General features: G+C 35.0%; 5 protein-coding genes across 5 annotated transcripts; 1 reads left to right on the top strand and 4 right to left on the bottom strand.

Annotated features, from left to right (window-relative positions):
* Positions 1-25: 25 nt before the first annotated feature.
* Positions 26-788, bottom strand: LOC128864827 (probable NADH dehydrogenase [ubiquinone] iron-sulfur protein 6, mitochondrial; the record flags this gene model as incomplete). Its single annotated transcript, XM_054104585.1, has 4 exons — positions 26-202; positions 262-435; positions 499-563; positions 704-788. Coding segments are annotated over 4 exons (393 nt in total), but the record flags the coding sequence as incomplete, so codon positions are not given.
* A 2,143-nt stretch (positions 789-2,931) lies between these two features.
* LOC128863297 (NADH dehydrogenase [ubiquinone] iron-sulfur protein 6, mitochondrial) lies at positions 2,932-3,692 on the bottom strand. The gene is made up of 3 exons (XM_054102403.1): positions 3,479-3,692; positions 3,198-3,374; positions 2,932-3,120 (listed from the first exon to the last, which is right to left on the bottom strand). Exons 1-3 carry the CDS (start codon positions 3,620-3,622, stop codon positions 3,049-3,051), a joined length of 393 nt encoding a protein of 130 aa, XP_053958378.1. The 5' UTR covers positions 3,623-3,692; the 3' UTR covers positions 2,932-3,048.
* A 2,995-nt stretch (positions 3,693-6,687) lies between these two features.
* Positions 6,688-9,813, bottom strand: LOC128863458 (sorting nexin-2). The gene is made up of 8 exons (XM_054102620.1): positions 9,455-9,813; positions 8,739-8,860; positions 8,525-8,679; positions 8,237-8,406; positions 8,062-8,178; positions 7,550-7,993; positions 7,341-7,493; positions 6,688-7,285 (listed from the first exon to the last, which is right to left on the bottom strand). The coding sequence occupies exons 1-8, from the start codon at positions 9,617-9,619 to the stop codon at positions 7,235-7,237; spliced, it is 1,377 nt and encodes a 458-aa protein (XP_053958595.1). The 5' UTR covers positions 9,620-9,813; the 3' UTR covers positions 6,688-7,234.
* A 2,685-nt stretch (positions 9,814-12,498) lies between these two features.
* Positions 12,499-13,306, top strand: LOC128863459 (protein insensitive-like). Its single transcript, XM_054102622.1, has 2 exons — positions 12,499-12,629; positions 12,869-13,306. Exons 1-2 carry the CDS (start codon positions 12,612-12,614, stop codon positions 13,187-13,189), a joined length of 339 nt encoding a protein of 112 aa, XP_053958597.1. The 5' UTR covers positions 12,499-12,611; the 3' UTR covers positions 13,190-13,306.
* A 5,838-nt stretch (positions 13,307-19,144) lies between these two features.
* On the bottom strand, positions 19,145-21,336 carry LOC128863982 (uncharacterized). Its single transcript, XM_054103435.1, has 2 exons — positions 21,194-21,336; positions 19,145-20,947 (listed from the first exon to the last, which is right to left on the bottom strand). The coding sequence occupies exons 1-2, from the start codon at positions 21,209-21,211 to the stop codon at positions 19,199-19,201; spliced, it is 1,767 nt and encodes a 588-aa protein (XP_053959410.1). The 5' UTR covers positions 21,212-21,336; the 3' UTR covers positions 19,145-19,198.
* Between the last annotated feature and the right edge of the window lie 754 nt (positions 21,337-22,090).

Genomic DNA, 22,090 nt, shown 5'->3' with positions numbered 1-22,090 from the left:
TAATAAATACATACACACTTTCATATATTTACGTGTGCAATTAAGCTTGTGTTTGATTTTAGCATTAAAAAGTGTTCCAAATGTTCAAACTTAGTTTAGTACAGGTATCCAAAATATAATATTTTATTGTGTTTCACTTCTTCTTTTGCTCGCGTATGAATGATTTCAAACAATAATGACACCAGTGTTTTCCAGGCTTATCCTTAAAAAACGCAACAATTCCGTTAATATGCAATTTCAAATCATTTGGATTACACTCACCAAACATATATAGCTTATTGGATGTCCTAAGGGGCCATCGCCATTACAATAAACTATGCGCTCAGAACATATGATGGGCTCTATTTGGTGCGCATATTTCATGCCCCAATTTTTGTTAACCCAACGTTTGGCATTTGTAAAACGAACGTTACGATAATCATCTTCCGCCCATACCTTTGTAAGTTCATTCAGCGATAAGCAATATTTATATATAAATATCAGGTTATTTCTACGTACCTGGCCCGTGTGTGTTACTTCTGATAAATCACTGCGCAAGCGATGCGGTTGAATTTTTGCAAATGCTTTAAATTTTAGCATATATTTAAAAAAATTTGAGGAATTCATATTGAAATATATTGTAAAAAAAATAGATCGATATAAAGTGCGTTTGACATAAACTTCTTTGGTTTATGTACTGCATATGAATTTGTGCGATACTCACCAAATAAATGTCCCTTTGAAACAGTAGGTGTGTTTAAATGGGATTTTTGCTGATCGATTATCTTCAGATATGTAACTTCTGGGCTTTAGAAATTGTCTTTCTGAGTCGCAAACAGAAATATTTAAAGAAATAAACGTTTTAAGGGGTTATAGCAGTTAGAAGACCGAAAAAAGCGAATTTTCCAGCTCCTCTCAAAAAGGACATTTTGCGGTGACCACTATATCTCTGAAATTTAAAAACCAAACAGATTTCGTTAAAGTAAGGTTAAATCTAGTAATTAAACGTAGGAACGTAGGCGGCCGCCGTAGCCGAATGGGTTGGTGCGTAACTACCATTCGGAATTCACAGAGAGAACATTGGTTCGAATCTCGGTGAAAACACCAAAATTAAGAAAAACATTTTTCTAATAGCGGTCGCCCCTCGGCAGACAATGGCAAACCTCCGAGTGTGTTTCTGCCGTGAAAAAGCTCCTCATAAAAATATCTGCCGTTCGGAGTCGGCTTGAAACTGTAGGTCCCTCCATTTGTGGAACAACATCAAGATGCACACCACAAATAGGAGGAGGAGCTCGGCCAAACACCCAAAAAGGGTGTACGCGTCAATTATATATATATATATATATATATATATATATATATATGATATAAACGTAGGAAAACCAAATTTTTTTTTAGCAAAATGGCGGTTTCTCAAAAAACAAGAACATCGATTTTTGACCAAAATTTCGGCCTTAAATTGTTTATAAAAAAATATAATATAAAAATCTTCAATGAATTGCTAAAAAGTATATTTCAGAAGCTCGTGCTAAAATTTGAGACTAACGGTTTAGACGATTTAGCCGTTTTCGTGTAATGTAGGTCAACGACTTTGAAAACACAATTTTGAGAAAGACGCGTTTAAAGTTTGAAAAACTCTCTGAAACGCCTTTTCAAATTTGCGTGTAACGTCGAAAATATTCACCGGGCCGATATTGAATTTTCTGTGGGTATTCTTGAATATATGTACATTAAGAGAAAAAAAAAATAGATTTTTTGAAAATTCTAACTGCATATATCCCCTTAAGGTCAATTTTAGTAGATTGACATCAATATTTCATATCAAACCTCAATTGGCCTGTACCAAGTCATTATCTAAAATAATTTTTCTATATTAGCTACTGAAAAATTATGTTTTTGTTACTACTACCATTGTTTGTAAGATGGTCGCCTATTTTAAACAGAAATTTCAAAATGCCAACAACAGTTGAAATTTTTTTATGTTATTAAAAACGAAAACAAAAATATTATAGACGAACTAAATCTTAATAATTCTCTAGAATAAAATTTGCGGAAAATCACCTGTATTGGCCAGTTCAAAAATGCCTCTGACATGGGTGTATGTATATGCAAGGCAACGACTCAAAGCATACCAGTAAGTTTGCAAGAAATTGGTTCAATTCAAACGGGGTTGAAGTGATGAGCAGGGCGGCTCAGTCCCATTGAAAATCGTTGTGCAAATGCCAAAGAATCTGTAGGACAAAAGAATTTCACAAATATCAAAAAGTTCTGAAATACTGAAAAGGCTATTCTCGTTGAGAGCTGTACACGTTCGGTTTGCTCTTAGCCTCATAAGTGTGCAGAAGTACTCATTGCCAAGGACCATTCAACGAAATATTAATTATTTAAGCATTATTTTGTGCTACATATATAATGAATGAGTTATTTTAATTTTTTTTTTTGGTAAAAGAATACGCTGTCTAATTCTATTTTTCATAATAATCAGAATGTTTCTTTCCACACATGATTACTTTTATAAAATATGGAGTACTATATTTTACGTTGGAACTACTTTTCTCAAAAGTTCAAGCATGAACAAATAAAAAAAACTAAAAATCATAAATGAAATCCCGTTCTGAGATATTTTTCTCGACTCTATTGCCACTGCTGTTAATACGAAAAGTTGTTGCTTGGTGTTAGTCCGAGCTCCTACTCCTCAAATGGAAAGACCTACAGTTTCATACTGTTTCCGAACGTTCAATGATTTCTGAGAAGCTTTTTCACTTGAACACTTATACATTCGGAGTTTTGCTTTTCCTTGAAGAAGGACGATTGATATTGGAAAAATCTTATCAATTGATATGTCATGAGCACAGTGAGGAACTGCGGACTCTCCTAGCGGCTGGGGCGGCCGCTTCAATAACAAGATCAACCTAAAATTCCCTTAGCTCAATTCCAAAACAAAATTATATCTTTATGTCACACTCGCATCATTTTTGTTGTTGTTACTGAAACTATTTATTACCATAAATAATTCATTTAGCTCTTTATCTTAAAAAATGTATTCCGTTTCATTGTCTCCGCAAATATTTAATGGTGGTGTCCATCTTTCTTAACGAACCGCAGACCACAGTATCCGCAGATTTGAGGTCCAGGTTTATCCTAAAGTAAATAATAATACCATGATAAGGCTTTAATTTAAAATGTGATCCAAAAACTATACACTTTCATCCCCTTACCACATTAATGTATATTTTCGGATGACCCAAGTTAGCATCACCGCCATCGCAATAAACAACGCGTTCGGTAACCTCGATTGGTGGCACTTCATCGATCAATTTGATGGCCCAATTTTCATTTACATATCGTTTTGCGTTGACAAAGCGGACATTACGGTAGTCATCCTTGTCGAAAACCTTATTAGAACATAAATTTAATGCCATTGTAGATTCAAAAAGAAAACAGAAAAAATATACTATATAACGTTTGCGTAATACGCTAACACCCTAACATCACTCACTTGTCCAGTGTGGGTGGTTTCTTCTACATCACTACGAGTGCTGCTGTAGTTGCGACAAGCAATGGCGACAGACTGTGCCAAAACACGATGGCCACAATTACGATTCAGAAGTTGCAGTCCAGAGGATAGTTTTGTGCACGCCATTGATTTCTATAATTTAGTCTGATAATCGAATATCTTAGAAAACGAAAAAAAACTTAATGATTATCGAACTGTCAAAAACATATGTTTGCATGCAGGTGATCAAAGTGATGCCAGATGAGCTAGCAAATAGTAAGCGCTTTTTGCCATTGCCCAGAGAACGTTAAAGGGTTTTTCAATAAGGGCGGGTAGATGGTGGAAATGGAATAAAATGGCGTTTGCTGTGTGGCACGTAGCGCCGTCCTGCTGGAACCACATGTCGTCTAGGTCCATATGGTTCAATATGGGCCATAAGAAATTGGAAGGGCCACCACGTCTACCGAAAAATGGGCACAATGCGCGCAACGTTTGCGTTAATGAAGACTCATATTGATAATAAAATTTTATCATTTGAACGTGCTGTTCAATCGTGTAACTTGCCATGATGATTTGGCATAATCAACTAAATAATAAACAAAAGATTTGACAGATGTCACCAAAACAAAATGGCTGCCACAGGGCGCCAAAATCGACCCGCGCCAATTGAAAAACCCTATATAATATTTAACGTTCTCTGGGCAATGACAATGCTCCGAGAGTATTTCTGCCATGAATAAACTTCTTCATAAAACAATGGCCCTTATTATGAGCAACATTCGATCTTCGACTGTAGTCGAAAGTGCTGATCGAACGAATTTTCATTTGGTATTATGGTGCTCATTCGTTGAAGAATAGGACTATTGTGAATTTCGATCGCTCGACGCATTTACAATAGATAATTTTTCTCAGCTGATACAGCAAATCAAAATAAAAGAAAAACCGATTGTATTGAAATTCTTTGCTAACAACATTTTTAAAAGTTAAAAAAAGTATATTTTGTGAAAATGAGTACAACGGAGTTGTGGTTCGACGATTCATCGGACGATGAAAGATTAGTGAACTAGTAGAAGTAGAAAACAGTTGAGCGGCGCATCCAACTCCCTAGAAATGGCTTCCACTGAGTAAGTTTAGAATTTTCAAAATGTGTTGACGCACTTAATATTACAGAAATTTCCTTACAGATTTTTATAGAACTTTAGATTATCTAAAGAGGCGTTTATGAACCTACTGTCCAGTACAGAAAACCAGTTGCAGCAGTGCACCCGAGCCAAATCCATTCCAAATATGTTAAAGCTAGCCACAGTTCTGCGATTTTATGCTCAGGGATCGTACCAATTGAGTATTGGTAATGAAGGTATGCTAGGACTTGCTCAACCCACTGTGTACGATGATGCTGGAAATATTGAAGTGGAGTCAAATAACGGAGAAGTAGAAAACATAAGAAATGAAATTTTGAGAATATTATAGAAAAATCTAAAAAGTATTAAATAGAAGCCTTTACGCCACAGTTTCTGTTTTATTTTTGTTATAAATTTTCTTTATTCAATTATTCGTCATTCGAAAAAAATATGTATTTCAGTTCCTCTACGTATTTCAGCCCATACCTACCAAGGGAAAATAAAAATGTATTTCTATAAACATCACAAAAAAAAAACATTATTAAGCTTAATCCATTTTGCTGCCGTTCTCACTGGTGGTCCCAAGCATTTCAGCTCCGTTGTAAATTCCCATTTTTTTGCTGCTTGAACTTTGGTGCAAATCCCTTTTGCGAATTGTGGATTCGCCTTTCTAATTGTTGTTTGGTACTCACGACTTTCGACCTGCATAAAATTAGTATATATTTATTATTTGGTTACTATAAAACCATAAATAATCGCAAACAACTTACTCTTTAACAAGTTTTCCCACAATACGCTACACGATCGAAAGCAAAATTGCATTCGACTCTAAATTTAAATGTAAACAACGAAAATTTGGATAGGGTTGCACCGCTCATAATACCAAATTGACATTCGATTTTCGATCTTCGACAACCAGCGAATATCGAAGATCGAATGTAACTCATAATAGGGGCCAATATCTGCCCAGCGAATTAAATACCACTACCAGAGAATGTTAATAATGCATTAACATTCTCTGGTATAAGCATCATAAGAAAATTAGCGCAATTTTTTGCAATAACATGTAATGGTGATTATTTTTACCTAATAAAGAAAAAAACGCTTAATAAAGCTCGAAAATTCGGAGTTTATCATATTTTGAATTGGACACTGATATATCACACTTTTATCGATCTGCAAGAAAAACAGAAATTAGTTATTTCAAATTGTTTTTTTTAACTTCTTGCCTGATTATTATTTAGTTAAGTATCTATAATTTTTTTGAAACTGCCTCACATCTGCGAAGTAAACTTTTCATTCACTTTTGGCATCTCTCCTAAGGAGTAGAGCTCCGCGCTTCTTGTATTTCTCGCCATAGTTCACTGGCATTTTTAAATTTTTTTGCTCAACGTTAATGTTAATATCGTTTCGCAGATTTTCAGGGGTGTTATGGTCGGGTGTTGTGCTGGCCAATCCGGAACTGCATATTTTTTTCTTTGGGAGGCCAATTTTTCACAACTTTTACTGTATGCTTGGGGTCGTTATAATGCCAGAATAACCAGTTTAGTGGCATGGACTCGAAGGAATATGGTTCCATCGTATTTTGGAGAATATCAAGCTAAACAAACTTATCCATATAGCTATATATTTCACTACTGGTCTAACTCCATTTCAAAAAAATGTTCTCCAAGCTTTTAAGTTACGCTCACCGCGCTTTACAGTCTGTGCTGTATACCGTGGGTTTTTTTCACGATGAACAAAAGTCTTCCCATCAGAACGAATCATATTAGTTTTAGTTTCGTCCTTAAAAAGTATTATTTTCCAGAAATTTACGACTTTGTTGCTATGGGCATTTGCGAAATACAAACGTGCTTTCTTCGATAGTAACGGTTTTTTGTGTTGACATGCTCATACAATTTATTTTGATTAAGATGTCTTCGCACAAGTCTGCATAGGTATGTTCCTCATTAATTTCCAGCGTAATTGCTTGAGAGGACTTAAGCGAGCAACGCTTACGTTTCTTAATGGTGGCATTCAGAGAGAATACCATATTATTGTATTTAATGCTTAGTTCATTAACAATTATAATGAAAGATTTTTATTTTAACTGCATTCTTATTTACAATTTTATTCATTCAATTTCCGTGATTTATTTGTATTCAGTTTCCAATTTTCAAAATATTTTTGAGATATATATATATATGTATTTATAATAGAAACATAAATTAACATATTTATGCCCACTCAGGGTATTGCAATATTTTATATATTCTGAATTTTATTTGGTCCTCCCCAAAAAAATAGATTAATCATACACTTCAATCAATAATAATCCTATAAAAACGTTAATAATTACGTTGAAGTCTATGTTGTAGTTAACAATTAGAAAACTTTGAATACTTTACAAAAAAATAATAATAATAAATGTTAAACTTTTAATGGAAAATACATTGTGGAACGTGAATACGCAGAATTTCCGTTGCCCTTCTACACTTGCTTTTGTTTTAAAGCATTCGTATCGGCAGACGAATTAGCAAAAGTGTGTTTCTTAGATGCGCCGTGGTACATGCTGTATATTCATCCAAAGACATTTAATAAAAAGGATTTTCTGCACCTTAGCACTTAAGCGGGTTTTTCTTACAGTATGCAGTTCTATTTAAACAATTTCTCGTGCAGTGGGTATAAAAGCTTCCCAGTATGATACAATCTGTTAAAAGAAAAAAAAATTAATTGGAATAAATTAATCTTAATTGACCTGTAACCTGTTGTTGATGAGCCATTTGATCTTCAATGTATTTCATGGTGTCGACTTTAAATTCCCGTATTCTTTTCGCCTCGAATCGTTCCATTTCTTTTTTAATTTCCGCCGATATATCGTCGAATTGCTGTTGGCAACGTTGAACCTTGGTTTGCCACTATAATTAAATAAATACATAAAAAATCAAGTTGCCCAAATCATTTTGTTCAAAACCTCTTCGACTTCTTGTTGGGCCTGCTCCAGCTTATCAGTGCGGTTGGCTAGTTCGTAACGCCCCCGATTCTCTCGTCGCTTTGACAATTGTAATTGTGCGTGTTGCCAGTTTTGGAATACCTTCACTCGTTCATGAAATACAGATTTAACAGCGCCAAATAGATCGATATAGTCTTTTACAAATTCGGCCATAATGAAAAAATCTGAATTGGCCTGCTCGGAGCGTAGTAATTCGATTTTTTCTTCCACATCAGCTAAATTAGAAAGCGCACGAGAAAGGCTAGTATGTTCTTCACACGTACTCAACATGGCCGCAGATTTGGCGACCAAACCAGTAAGAGCGGATAACTCCTTTCTTGTGGTAACAAGCGATTTGAGCGCTGAATGTAATTTTTGTAAATTTGCATCCAAATTTTCCACCTCAGTAATTTTCTCATCGAACCACTGAAACAAGAAAGTGTTTAATAGTTAGATTTATTGATTTTGAATGTGGTGAATAGTTTTCAGCTCACAGGGTCGCTCTCATCCATTTTATAGGTAATTTTATTTACTGTTTCGCCAACTTTGTTGAAAAGACGCATCACACCAGCGCCACTCAGCGTGGCTGTATTAACCGCGCGTGGCAGCTCCTTCGAATAGATGAATAATTAGCACTAAAAATTGATTGTGAAAATAAAGTAAAATTACTTGATCGCTTTCCAAGAAGTTGATGAAATCTAGATCAACCCGAAGCACTGGATGTTGAGCAGTGCGATTCACATAACGTTGCAAAGCAGCTCGACGCGTTTCGACCCACTCAGCATTCCGCGGTGCACCAGGTTCAGTTTGTTGTGGACTCATTTTCACTTTGGTGCTGCCTAAACAAAAAATATTATGTGTCTGAAGTACTTGTAGGCTTATATGTTTGGAGTTATTATGAGCAATTCTTTGCAACTGTATTTTTTTTTTTTTTTTTGACTCGCTTATTTTACTTACCTATTATATTTTTTGATGGTGCTGGTGGGACGATTCTACCAAGTCTTGTATATTTTCCTGATAAAACATCATGTATTCCTAAAAAGTCACTAAATCGTCTCATTGTACTAAACTCTGTGCATTTGAATTTCGGAATGTTTGTTTTCGTTGTCACCCTGCGAAAGACATATCGTACAGCCATATTTTTGTTATTGTTAGTATGTTAGATACTTACTTATATGTAAGGTATGAACCGATTCCATCACCTACTTTTTGTGGCTCAGCCACTAAGACTTCAATGAAATAGTCGCCATTGTCTGTCAGCACATCTTCGAGATGGCTTGAAGAAATCCGGCGCTAAAAAATTATAAAACATAATAAATTTAGTGTTCCTATTAAGGGCAGACAATTTTTTTTTTTTTATAAAATATGAATTTTATCATTTATATACTCTTACAAACATATTTACCAGTATTGTGTTAAATTTCTGTGATATGCAATGAGTTGATTTGAAAGCGGTAATGAGTAATTGTGTTGTGCACAACGAATTCATTGCCCTCAGCAAAAATTCATAAATACATACATATGGTATACGTATTTGTTGATAAGATGATTTATTTATGCCTTTTACAAAGCAAACAATAGCAATTGCCAACTCTTTAGTACATAGCAGAGCTCAATACCGGCCGCCATGTATATGTATATAGCGTACCGCTGCATAAGCGTTTAGCTCTTCCCCCGTCTTTGCTGCTGACGTGAAAAACAATTAAATATGTGTGAAAACTAAATACTACAAATTTGAGACACCGCCCATTATTATTATTATTGATTCAGATCTGGTGGTGTTAGACCAACGCTGCTACGACATAAATCTTTAGGCGATTTGAGTAATATTTTTGGTAATCGGCAAGTGTCGATTTTTTAACAAATTAAATTTAATGATTCACTCACATGTATTTCACTAGTCGGTGTTACGACAAATAAATCATTGTTCACAGTACCAGGCGCTGGCACTTCCTCTTCCTCGTCGTCCTCTGCTCCGGAGACACTGCCGTTATTTATGTCCACATCAGCGAATTGTTTCTGTGCATCCACTATGCTCTGCTCATCGGCCATATTTACCCTTTTAATTGAATTCTGTTTGCTACAAACTATTCAATTTATAAATTAACTACTTCAATTAGTCTTTTGATGGGAGAAAGTTTGTAACTCCCTAGTTTTATTCTGCTAGTCAAAAACACAAAGAATCCAATTGTAAAATTTACTTTCTACTTGTCAATTGGACGGTTCAACTTTGTCGATAAAAAGGCCACAGATTGATTGCAGTGTTGCCACAAAGCGTCAAAATATATTTTGCAGATTATCAAAGTAAGCCCAAAATGTAATTTTTTTAGACTTTATTTTATATTGGTATGAAATTGTCATGTTTTTATCTAAGTAAAACTTCTTTCAATTATTCCTAAGAGTTCAGATCGCTGGATTGCTAAAAAAGTCACAACTAATGGCAACACAACTTGCTTTATATTGCGTTCCCATAAAAATAGATGATCTACTTTTTCGTGCTTGACTCCCAATTCGTAATTAAATAGCGAGATTTCGCATACCAAATTTCTCTCCCAATATCTGAGATTATAAAATAATCCTAGATTATGACCATACTTTTTGACATACAGCCCTTTGTTTTCTGTGTATCATTATCATTATCATTGTAATCATTATTTTTACGAGGGTAAAGAAAAACGTCGAAGTAAAAACTAAACTAAACGTCGAAGTAAAACTAAAATTGATGCCGGTACAGATAACAGGTTTTGTTCTAATAAAATGTTTGTTAGGTATTATTAACTATGCCATCATATAACAGAAAAAAGCGTGTGCCCATATCGTATTACGAATGCGTACTGCTGCCATAATTTTTTGAAACCCCAGTAAACGTCATTTACGGATTTCCTCCAACTGTTTATTATTAGCAGCCAATTAATTGCGCAGTTAAATTAGCTAATCCCTCTCCTTGTATTTTCTTCATATCGCTAGTAATAATTACACAAACCAAAAACACCGGAATATTCCACCAAAATAATTTCTATGAAGAAAATCCTTTCACAACAGTATTGACAGCTGATTGTAAATTTTGGAGGTAATCTGCAATATGTTAACGGTTAAATTAATTTTTTGGATTTATTCCAATTAATTCCCGAGACTATCCATTAACCACACCAGTATCTACCTGAAATTCTGCCCAGAGGTAATAATAGAAAAGTGCAAAGAAAAAATGTCTGCTCTATCCCTTGAGGATCGTTTTCTAAAACATACTTTTTCAGGTCATTGCCCAGATTTAACATTTTCTCCACACTTTTTAGTAAAAAGTTTTTATTTCCTACATCGGGAATATCGTCAGAGCTATCTTCAATCGATAATGCTTCATTTGTCATTGTCACTAAAACTGCTCCATTTATTTCGTCATCCGTAACTAAATCTCGAATATCATTCATACTAATGTTGTCAAATTCATCTGCTGGTATTACATTCGCCAGTCTCGCTACGTTTCTATATTCGTAGAATATAGGTTCCTGAAATGCTACCTCTGGAATAGTGCTTCCAGCAAGCTCTCAGCTTTAATTGTAAAATTTCTTTAAGGATTACATAAATCAGTTGCATGAGACGAAGTATTGTCTAAAAGTAGTAAAACTTTAAATGCCATGTTCTCTTTTTTTAAATAAATAATTTTCATGTTCCATCCCTTGCTAGCCACGAATTGATGGCTGTCTTCATCGGTTGACCTGTTTCCTCTAAATAATTGAATACTATTAATGCTTTTTTCTTAATTACATTCGCGTCTGAGCACTCGCTTTTTCGAAATATCTTCTATCCATACGGTTAGCGCTTGTTCATTTGTTCCATTATCTTTGCTCGTGGACGAGAAGTGATTTTTGCGAGTACCGATGATCCAGATGATATCGAACAAATTATTTTCTCTTCGTTTTGTTTTGTTGTTCTTTTTGTTGATTCATTTAATTTAAAATGTCAAGCAATATCAGCTACCCTTTCTTGATTTTGAAGTCTATCCAAAATTGTAATTTTGGTTTCCATTGTTGTAAATTTTCATTTTAACGAAGGAAGGTATTTCCTTTCCTTTGGCATTTTTAGGGCCTAAATTACAATTTAATTGATTTAAGCTATAAAAAAACTAAAAGAAACTTACTGATTAGAAATGTATTAACGTTGATTTTCACAAAATAGACTTCTAAGACAAAAAATACAAGCATACAAATCCTTTACCTTTAAAAGTTTTCAAATATATTTTTATGAAAACTTTTTGTTTCACAAATGTTTTAAAACTTGGGGATGTAATTCTCACGACTTCTTTACTGTGAATGACGAGACAAACATAACAATCCAAAAACTCTTTAAAAATTTAATTTTCGGGAAATCCGCTTTTTATAAATAAAAATACGTGTATAAATGATATAATAAAAAAGAAAATTAGAAAATGATCCGCATTTTGCGAACCGCGCTATAGGAGCGTTACCTGTAATATATATTACAGACGTGCAAACTATCTTGTGAAAAAAAAAACCAAAACTATTTGGTACAAAGTGTGGTCTGAAAGTTACATGGGCTCATAGAGGGTTAGTCTGCCATACTGATTACACCTGGCTAGATATTCGTGGACAACGTTTCGGCATCTTCCCAATTGGAGAGTCCATAACTATGTTAACGTTGTTGAGAATTTGTTACGTTTTTATTCAAATAAAATCTCTCACAATAATTGCTCTGAACTCGATGACTGGATTACTAAACCAGAGTCTTAAACTTTGTTTACTCGCTTACGCGTTTAACTTACGACTGAATACCCTAAGCATTTCTAGCATTTTATTTGTTGTGACGGTCGATGGTTTTACTGTAAATTTATGTACATTTATATATATGTACATATATGAACCGCGAAACGAAAAGGCAGAACTGTATTAGAATTAATTTTTAGCTACTGTTATTTCAGAGTACGATAAATATTCTTAAAAATATTAACTAACAGTTCAACAAGACGAACGAGTGAAAGCAGCTCGCAATACTTTTTATAGACTTTTATCAAATTATTTTATCTCAAATCATGGATAATAAACAATTGGTAAGTTTACAGAAGAAAATAGGCTCGCTTTAGTAAAGGCAGTGCCTTTCAGTGTGCCTTACTTGTGATCAAAATTAAGAAAAGCGTGATTAATATAGGGTAAAGCTATTTGTAAAGGGTATGGCTATAGATGACCAAGTGATTTATAAAAAATTATACAATTATATAAAAATTTAAATGCAATATTCATTTTGTATCAATATTAACTCAGACCTTATCTCTTCTATTTCCTATTTTAGCCCACTTCATCAGACAATCGTCATTCCCAGCAGCAACTGGCCGTAAATGCCGCAGAAGCGACAAAACCGCGCAATCTAAATTGCACAACAACCATGAACAATCAACCATCAGCTCCACACGCAACAACTGAAGAGGAATCGCCGCCTTTTGAGGAAGAACCACATGAGAAAGTGCTGGATGAAGATATTATAAACGATATTATATTTGCGGTCACAACTAGGAGTGGAGTGTCTGAAGAGGAAGTTCGTAATACTATCGCCGCAGTTTGCGCCGAACAGAGAAAATTGTGGGAAGAAGAAAATAAGGGAAATATGAACTAGAAGATAGTGAAATAGGTACCAAAAACGAAAAAAACTATCAAAAATTAAAATTATATATTTTAAAATACAAGTAACTGCAATTAAAGTATAATAAAGATTAATGTACGAGGAACATTATTTATATCTCTTCTACTTAATTATATAATTTGAAGTACCATTTTTGACTACATTTTGGTACAGGAAAATTGTGAAATATTCAGCATAAATATCTTTCAACGGCCACAGTGTTGGTGTCAACAAAATGGATAGGCGTTTTTGAGAAAATGTGTTATAGGGTTTTTAATACCTGATAGACACACTCATGGGCATCTAACATACACTCATTCAACCCATTCGAGGCAGCACATATTTTTGTCGATCATTCCCAGAAATTTTGTGGAACAACAACACGACACACACCACAAATATGAGGAGGAGCTCAGCCAAACACCTAAAAGGGGTGTAAGCGCCAATTAATTATATGTTGCACATATTATATTACATATACCCAGAATCCAAAATTTGTTTTTGCTTTATATTGGCCATTTTTGATAAAACAAACGTATTTGCAATAGTGCTTTGTAACAGGTAGAGTCTCTGAATATTTTTATTACGAGAGAGAGATTAAACACTAAATGTGCAATGTAAAATAAAAATTCTTACTAAATTGATTAACATTTATTCCAAAAATATTCCGGTAACATGAGATCCTTATTTTAAGTTCAGTAATAAGGAAATAAATAAAACCAAATAAAGAAATTTTCCAGGAAAGACGACCCTTACTTTGATTGTTTGTTTGAAACAATCTCAAAAATAATCGCGGGTTATCGACAAAAACAGGGCAACAATAATGAATGCGTAAATTTAGTATATTTACTGTCTTTGGAGCAATTTTCGTCTTTAAATTTTACTCTTTGCACCACTGTACAATGCGAAAAGGTTTGTTCGATAGGTATGGGAAAAATCATTTTTTGAGAGGAACTTAGGATTCCATGTCACTTGGGATGTGTTTCACAAAATTTAGCCTGTGGTAATAATATACGATAAAAATCAACACAACCTCTTCCCATATCATTGGATTGTTTACGAATATGGTGAATACAAATGTGCAAAGCTGCGAAATGGTGCGCGAATGCTGCTGCGTTGTTAAATATTATTAATTATGGATTCACTTTACAGGAAGAGCGGCAGCAGAGTTTCGTTTGGAGTTGTGGGAGGGGAAGCTGCCGACATGCCAGTAGAAATGGTAACACTAACGGAGTTTTACGGATTACCTCCAACGGTTTATTACTAGCAGCCAATTGCGCAATTAAATTAGCTATTCCTTCTCCTTGTATTTTCTTCATATCGTTAATAATAATTAGACAAACCAAAAACATCGAAATATTCCACCAAAGAATTTCTATGTAGAAAAATCTTACAAAGCAGTATTGACAGCTGATTGTCAATTTTGCAGGTAATCAATCTGCCAACATCGACTCGGATCATTACCTCGTTGCAACCAAACTGCGCACACGCCTCTGTGCAGCAAAAAACGTGCATCTACCTACGCAAAGAATGTTCAACATCGAAAAGCTGCAATCACAACAGACATCCAGAAGATTCGCCACTTGATTATCACTCCTGCCCTCAGAGAGTACTGCCCAACAAACCGGCATGCACGAGCAATGGAGCAACATTTCTCGTTCTCTACGTACCGCCATCGAAGAAGAAATCGGATTCCGGCGAGCCTGAAAAACCAGTTGTTACGACGCGGAATGTCATGCTGCCGCAGAAAGAAAAGATGCTGCTTATAGAGCCATACTGCGAGAAAAGAAGGGAGATGTATTATCCGAAAGAAGAAACGAGAGGAGGAAATACGTGAGTGCGAGGAGCTTGAGATGCTGGCCGTAGGAACAACGCCTGAAAATTCTACCAGAAAGTTCGGCGGCTTACAGAAGGTTTTCTGACCGGGGTGTTTTCGTGTAAGAACAAAGACGGCATATTACATTATTCAGTTTCACGGGAGGGCAAATGCTTCGATTGAGGGTAAAAGTGACTTTAACTGATTTATTTTTTGCCTGTTGAGTTAAATTATCAAGTCCTTTTTGGAGTTTAAGTGAAGCCTTCTGGGGGTTACAGTCAATTGTGAGAGTAGCGGTGTCTTCTGCAAAAGTTCCGACGATAGTCTCCTCAGTGACTGGTAAATCGTGGCCGTAGAGTACAGGAGTGGGCCCATTATACTGCCCTGGGGTACACCAGCTAAACTTTCGTAGAGTTCATAGTGTTCTTTGTTTTGCTTAACAAAGAAATGTCGCTTAACAATGAATTTATTTTCAATTCAAAATTTATTTTTTGAAATACATATACTACAAAATCCCTTCAGAAAGAGTATTATCAACTGGCCACATATGTATACATGTACATATGTATGTTTTTAAAGCCAGTATTACGCTAATTTTCCCCATTTTAAAATAGGAGAACATTACGTTGTTAGTGGTTACTATGCTTACACCCAATATAGACCTAGACACATGGACAAATTTCTTGAATATTTGGAGCGTCATTTTGGATGCCCCTTAAAAGGTTTATGCATTTGTACTCAACGAGTTTTTTCAAGTCCTGAAAGCAGTAAAAGTTTTTCGCCGGAGGAAACAGGAAAAGTGCAACTTTGTGGAAAACTTTAGTATTTTTCGGCACCATCGAAACCAAGTAAAATTCTATAACCTTTGCTTTAGTTTCTTAAGCTGCAATTAGTGGGGCCGTAGCCATAACACCATATCCGCAACATTACAGCATGTGTCGATTAATCATGACATACCCATAAAAATCAGATATTGCAGTATCATAGAATTAATGGCAAAATTTGAAGTTTGTCTTAAAAGTCCAAAGTAGAGGTGTCATAACCATAACGCCATAAATTTGCCATACTTTGCCGGAATTTTGGATTTTCGCCGCAATTCAGCAAATCACACTACAACTGGTTATGATTATCCTTATCGTTATCAATTATTGGTGCCATAGCCATAAGCAGCTGATATTTACATATACCATCACATTTGTGCAGTTCGAAGTGCAGAAACTAAAGAAAAGTTAACAACAAATGTACCACGATGCAACACAACGCAACACCATGCAACTGTATTTGTGGAACAACATCAAGATGATACCTAATGATTGAAGAAACTTTGTTCTTAAGAAAAAAATACATAGAAAAATTAAAGCTAACGCAGCAGCATCTCCATCATGCATCCGTTAAGAATAGAATATCGAAGAATAACAATTTACAATGGAGTCGATGCTCCCTTTATATTTGATTATGAATGAATTTTATTTACCTACCACAAAATCATGACAAAAATATTTTTTGAATATCCAAAATAAACACAACACCAAAGAGAGCATGAAAGTTCTTATTTGCTGATTCGTTTGAGCGTGATACTTTTAGTAGGCCCGTATGCTGGAGCTTATCTATGGCTGAAATTCGCCTTGGTTTGCGCTGTCCGTTGTGAAGCAAGAGTCACATATGTATATAAATTACTAGCAAACCCGGCCCCCCTTCGCTGGGCACACTAAAATAGAATAGATATGGTTTACAACAGAGAAGATATGGTTTTCATATCATTTATTTCTTTATTCTTTATTCAAGCGCTTTGGCATAAACAATATTTTTTGTTTTTCTATTTGTTTTTGAGTAAATATAAAATATAAATTGAAAATCAGGAAAAAAGAAGATTGTTTTTAAATTTCAAATCAACGCATATGAATAAACAATCGTCTTTTTTCCTGATCATCCATGAATTTTTCGTTTCAATTTATACAATATGTTTTATTAAGCATTGGAGCTTTTTTAACCATTATCCATTTATATTTTTCAAAAAAAAAAACGAAAAAAATTTTTTTTTCACGAACACATAATTTCATTCGGATTTCACATTAAGTTCTCAAATTTCGTAAGAAATTATTCACTGTTCCAAAATCCACTCCAAAAAAATTCACAAACAATTTTTACATGTTGCACTTACGTTTTTTCCTTATGGCATCCAAATCAGAAAGAAATATAGACCCATTGTAACTCACACTGTTAATTTGACAGTTCAGTTCCGCCCCAAGCGTTAAAAAAGTAAGCGACATTATGGCTGGTTCAAAAGCACGCTGTACCCGTTGCCAGTGCTCCGAATTACAACCAAACTTTACGAAACCCATTTTCATTACTTACTTAACAATGTGCGTAAGTTTGGTTTAATTCGGTGCAAAGACACGGCGGGTCCACGTTTTGGCATATATTTCGAGACCCTAGTCATCAATAGGTATGAAAATTACGCCGTATTAAAGCACTTATCAACAGCTTTCATTTGATATCCATATTGTACGTACACAACCACGTTTTGACCTATATCTCGAGACCCCAGTCACGGAGCGGCATGAAAAATAATCTGTACTAAGGCATTCACCAACAGCTTCAATTTGATACCCATTTTGTACATACACGTCCGAAGGTTACCTGGGTCCACGTTTTGACCTATATCTCGAGACCCTATCTACCAATAGGTATTCAAACTATACGGAAATCATCTTCAATACCTACTTAACAATGTGTGTAAGTTTGGTTTAATTCGGTTCAAAGACACGGCGGGTCCACGTTTTGGCATATATTTCGAGACCCTAGTCATCAATAGGTATGAAAATTACCCCGTATTAAAGCACTTATCAACAGCTTTCATTTGATATCCATATTGTACAAACACATTCTAGGGTCCACGTTTTGGTCTCTATCTCGAGACCCTAGTCACGAAGCGGATGGAAATACTCTGAACTAAAGCATTCACCAACAGCTTCCATTTGATACCCATATTGTACATACACATCCGAAGGTTACCCGGGTCCACGTTTTGACCTATATCTCGAGACCCTATCTACCAATAGGTATTCAAACTATACGGAAATCATCTTCATTACCTACTTAACAATGTGTGTAAGTTTGGTTTAATTCGGTTCAAAGACACGGCGGGTCCACGTTTTGGCATATATTTCGAGATCCTAGTCATCAATAGGTATGAAAATTACCCCGTATTAAAGCACTTATCAACAGCTTTCATTTGATATCCATATTGTACAAACACATTCTAGGGTCCACGTTTTGGTCTCTATCTCGAGACCCTAGTCACGAAGCGGATGGAAATACTCTGAACTAAAGCATTCACCAACAGCTTCCATTTGATACCCATATTGTACATACACATCCGAAGGTTACCCGGGTCCACGTTTTGACCTATATCTCGAGCCCTATCCACCAATAGGTATCCAAACTATACGGAAACCATCTTCAATACCTTCTTAACAATGTGTGTAAGTTTGGTTTAATTCGGTGCAGACACGGCGGGTTAGCGAACACACACAAAAAGTTGACTTTATTTTATATATAAGTTTTTTTTCAGTTTGGGTCCGAAAAATCCAAATATCTTACGGAACCCTATTTTTTTCCAAAATAAAATGTAATCCATGTTACTCTTGGATAATGTAGTTTTCTAATGGTGAAAGAATTTTTAAAATCGGTCCAGTAGTTTTTGAGGCTATTCGTTACAAAGAAACAAACAAACAAACAAACAAACAAAGTTTTCCTCTTTATAATATTAGTATAGATGAAGACTGCAAAGAGAGGAAGGCACTCTCTCATGAGTATGTTTATCAATGATACAAGCAATGCTTTTGTGTGTGCGCATGTGTATGAATTCACGACAGCAAGAGAAGTGCTTTTATCAGTTCTTTTAAATGAGTGAGTATTAGATGTCCATGAGTGTGTCTATCAGATTTTAAAAGTCCTGTAAATCGTTTTCTAAAAAAACACCTATCCACTTTTTTAGGCATCAACAATGTGGCCGTTGAAAAATATTTATGGTATGCTGAATATTTCACAATTTCATGTCCGTCTGTCCTGTACAAAAATGTAGCCAAAAATGACACTTCAAATTGTGTAATTAAGTATAGAAGTATATATAATGTTCCTCGTACAGTAATCTTTATTATACTTTAATTGCAATTACATATATTTTAAAAAGTATAATTTCCTACATTTTCCTTATCTGTTTTTTTGCTAAGTTCTGGGTGTTTCTTTCGCCACATTTTGTTCTCGTCGGCGCATTTTGTGGTGATGGCAGCACGTACTTCCTTTGCAGACACTCCACTCCTAGTTGTGACCGCAAATATAATATCGTCTACAATTAGGGGATCTAGCGCTTCTTTAAGTGGTTTGTCTTTAAAAGCGGGCGATCTCCTTCCGGTCAATGAGTGCGTAGCTAATGTTTCACGATCAAAACAGATCACTAATAGTTTTCGAGTTGCCACTGAAGCATTAGTAAAATCAATTGATTCGTAATATTTTTGTGGTACGAGAGTTTTGTTAGGACCAATCGATACGTAAGCCACTTTGTCATTTGTGTTATTGGCATCTATTTGCAATGGTTGGAGTGGGCACTGTGACACTTCTTGGGATAGTCCAGGTCTTATCCATCTGCATCTACGCTTACTACTTTGAGGAGTGGGCCGTTTTGTAGCGACTGCCCTTTTTGAATGTGGTTGAACTCTTACGTGCTCCTGTGAACCATTTTGCTCTGTATCACTCTCATATTCCATAACATTTGCTTTCCGTTTCTGTTCGTCCGGAAAATATATCGCCATGTCTCCGGCAGCTACGGAGCAAAGCAAGTCTAGATTATTTCCCTGAAAAGCCTCTCCTATTTCTGGATGTCCGTCGTTTGTACAATTTGCATGGCGCGGTGTTTCCTCTTCGGCACGAATTGTTGCAATAGTATTACGAACTTCCTCTTCAGACACTCCACTCCTAGTTGCGACCGTAAATATAATATCCTTTAGAATATTTTCATCTCGCACTTTCTCATGTGGTTGTTTTTTTAAAGCTCGCGATTTCTTTCGGGCCATTGAGTTTGTTTGATTATTGATGATTGTTTCAGAATTTATAATGCGCGGTTCTGTCACTTCTGCGATGTTTTCGCCCATATTCGAGTTTGCTGGAACAGTATGGTATTTTTGAGGTGATGCCTGTATATCTCCATGCACTTTTTGTGCCATATACTGAACGTGCGTATTATTGGGCTCCAGGTGTTGTTCCGGTTGTCCTTGCAGGTCGCTATGCAGGCAAGTGACCTCTTCGCGTTGCTGAGTATTTTTTGGACTTAGCACATGATATGACTGCATTTGAGGTGGCGTGTCTTGTTGGTGGAAGTTATCCTCCTGCTGGGAATGACGCTGTTGTGGGAAATAACGTTGCTGCTTACTACGCCTATCCTTATTCTTCAATTTCAGTATCACTTTTGTTTGGTCGTTTAGTTGTTTTTCAAGCTCAGCAACTTTTTGCTCACATTCTTTGTAGCTAAAAATCATTTCACTCAGTTCTTTATTAAGGTAAATATTATTTTGCTTAAGCTCAGCATTATTTTGTTTAAGCTCAGCATAATTTTGTTTACATTCTTTGTTTATAATACTCATTTCATGCAGTTTTTTAACAAGGAACAAATTATTTTGCTCAAGCTCAGCATAATTTTGTTTACTTTCTTTGTTGATTATAATCATTTCACTCAGTTTTTTATTAAGGTAAAAATTATTTTGCTTAAGTCCAGTAATTTTTTGCTTATTTTCTTTGTCGCTAATATTCATTTCATTTACTTTTTCAGAAAGGTAAAAATTATGTTGTTCAAGCTTAGCACATTTTTGCTCAATGAGATTCTGCGTACAAGCCATAAACACCTCTTTGTTTTGCTCATTTTTACATGATGAAGTGGGCTAAAATAGGAAATAGAAGAGATAAGTTCTCAGTTAATATTGATACAAATTGAGTGTTTCATTTAAATTTTTATATAATTGTATAATTTTAAAAAATCACTTGGTCATCTATAGCCATACCATTTACAAATAGCTTTACCCTTTATTAATCGCTTTAATTTTGATCACAAGTAAAACACATTGAAAGGCATTGCTTTTCTTAAAGCGAACCCATTTACAAAAGCAAAGTTTCTTCTCTTAACTTACCAATTGTTTATTATCCATATTTCGCCAAACATTACTTGAGATAATATTAATAAAATTTTACAAATAGTACTTCGAGCTGCTTCTACTGGTTCGTCCTGATAGATCTTTCTGACAATAATAGTCCTTGCTCAGACGGTTAGTTGGTATTTATAAGAATGTCTCTCGTACTCTGAAATACGGGAAGGTAAGAGTTAATTCTAATGCAGTGCGACCTCCTCTCTTTGCGACCTCATATACACACATACGTACACACATAAGTGTACAGATGAAACCAAACTCTCACAACAACAATACACATCAAATACAATGCTAGAAATACCTAGCCAAGTGATAACACACATATTTATGTATATAAGCCAACGTTCCTGTTCCACTTGGAATGAGGTGGGCAAAATTGACTTTGAGAGTGTGTTGGTGAGCACAATTTAAAAAGACCAACAATGAAAAATTAATACTATTGCTCTCCACTATAATATTCACTTACGGACAAAATTATTCACACAAAAACTAATTTTTCATTCGATAAGCTGTATCTTGAGAAAAAAATGTTGTCCTAGGAAAAATGCACAAATTTATTGTTTATTTAAAACTAACATAAACTTAACAAAACTTTACTCCATGAGTGAAAAATTAACGAAAATTAATAACGCGAAAGCAATACTTGGAATGACAAAAAATTTGAGTTTCGAATGATCATATTCATAACGGGACTTAGTGCAAAGCATAGGTCGCTTTTTTCGAAAAAGGAAATGAGTTAAAATTTAAAATTCATACTTTGTGTGAATAATTTTTTCCCTTGGAAGCATAAGGAATCGTATGATTTTCGTCGTCTGCAGCCTACTTAACGAGAAAAACTTATACTCGTATTGGGGCTCTTCTTTTCGCCAAAACTTAGCA

This window comes from Anastrepha ludens, chromosome 5 (genome assembly GCF_028408465.1).
Source record: "Anastrepha ludens isolate Willacy chromosome 5, idAnaLude1.1, whole genome shotgun sequence".
Lineage (NCBI taxonomy): Eukaryota > Metazoa > Arthropoda > Insecta > Diptera > Tephritidae > Anastrepha > Anastrepha ludens.
The sequence above is the reverse complement of the archived record's forward strand: the minus strand, read 5'-3'. Positions and strand labels throughout refer to the sequence as shown.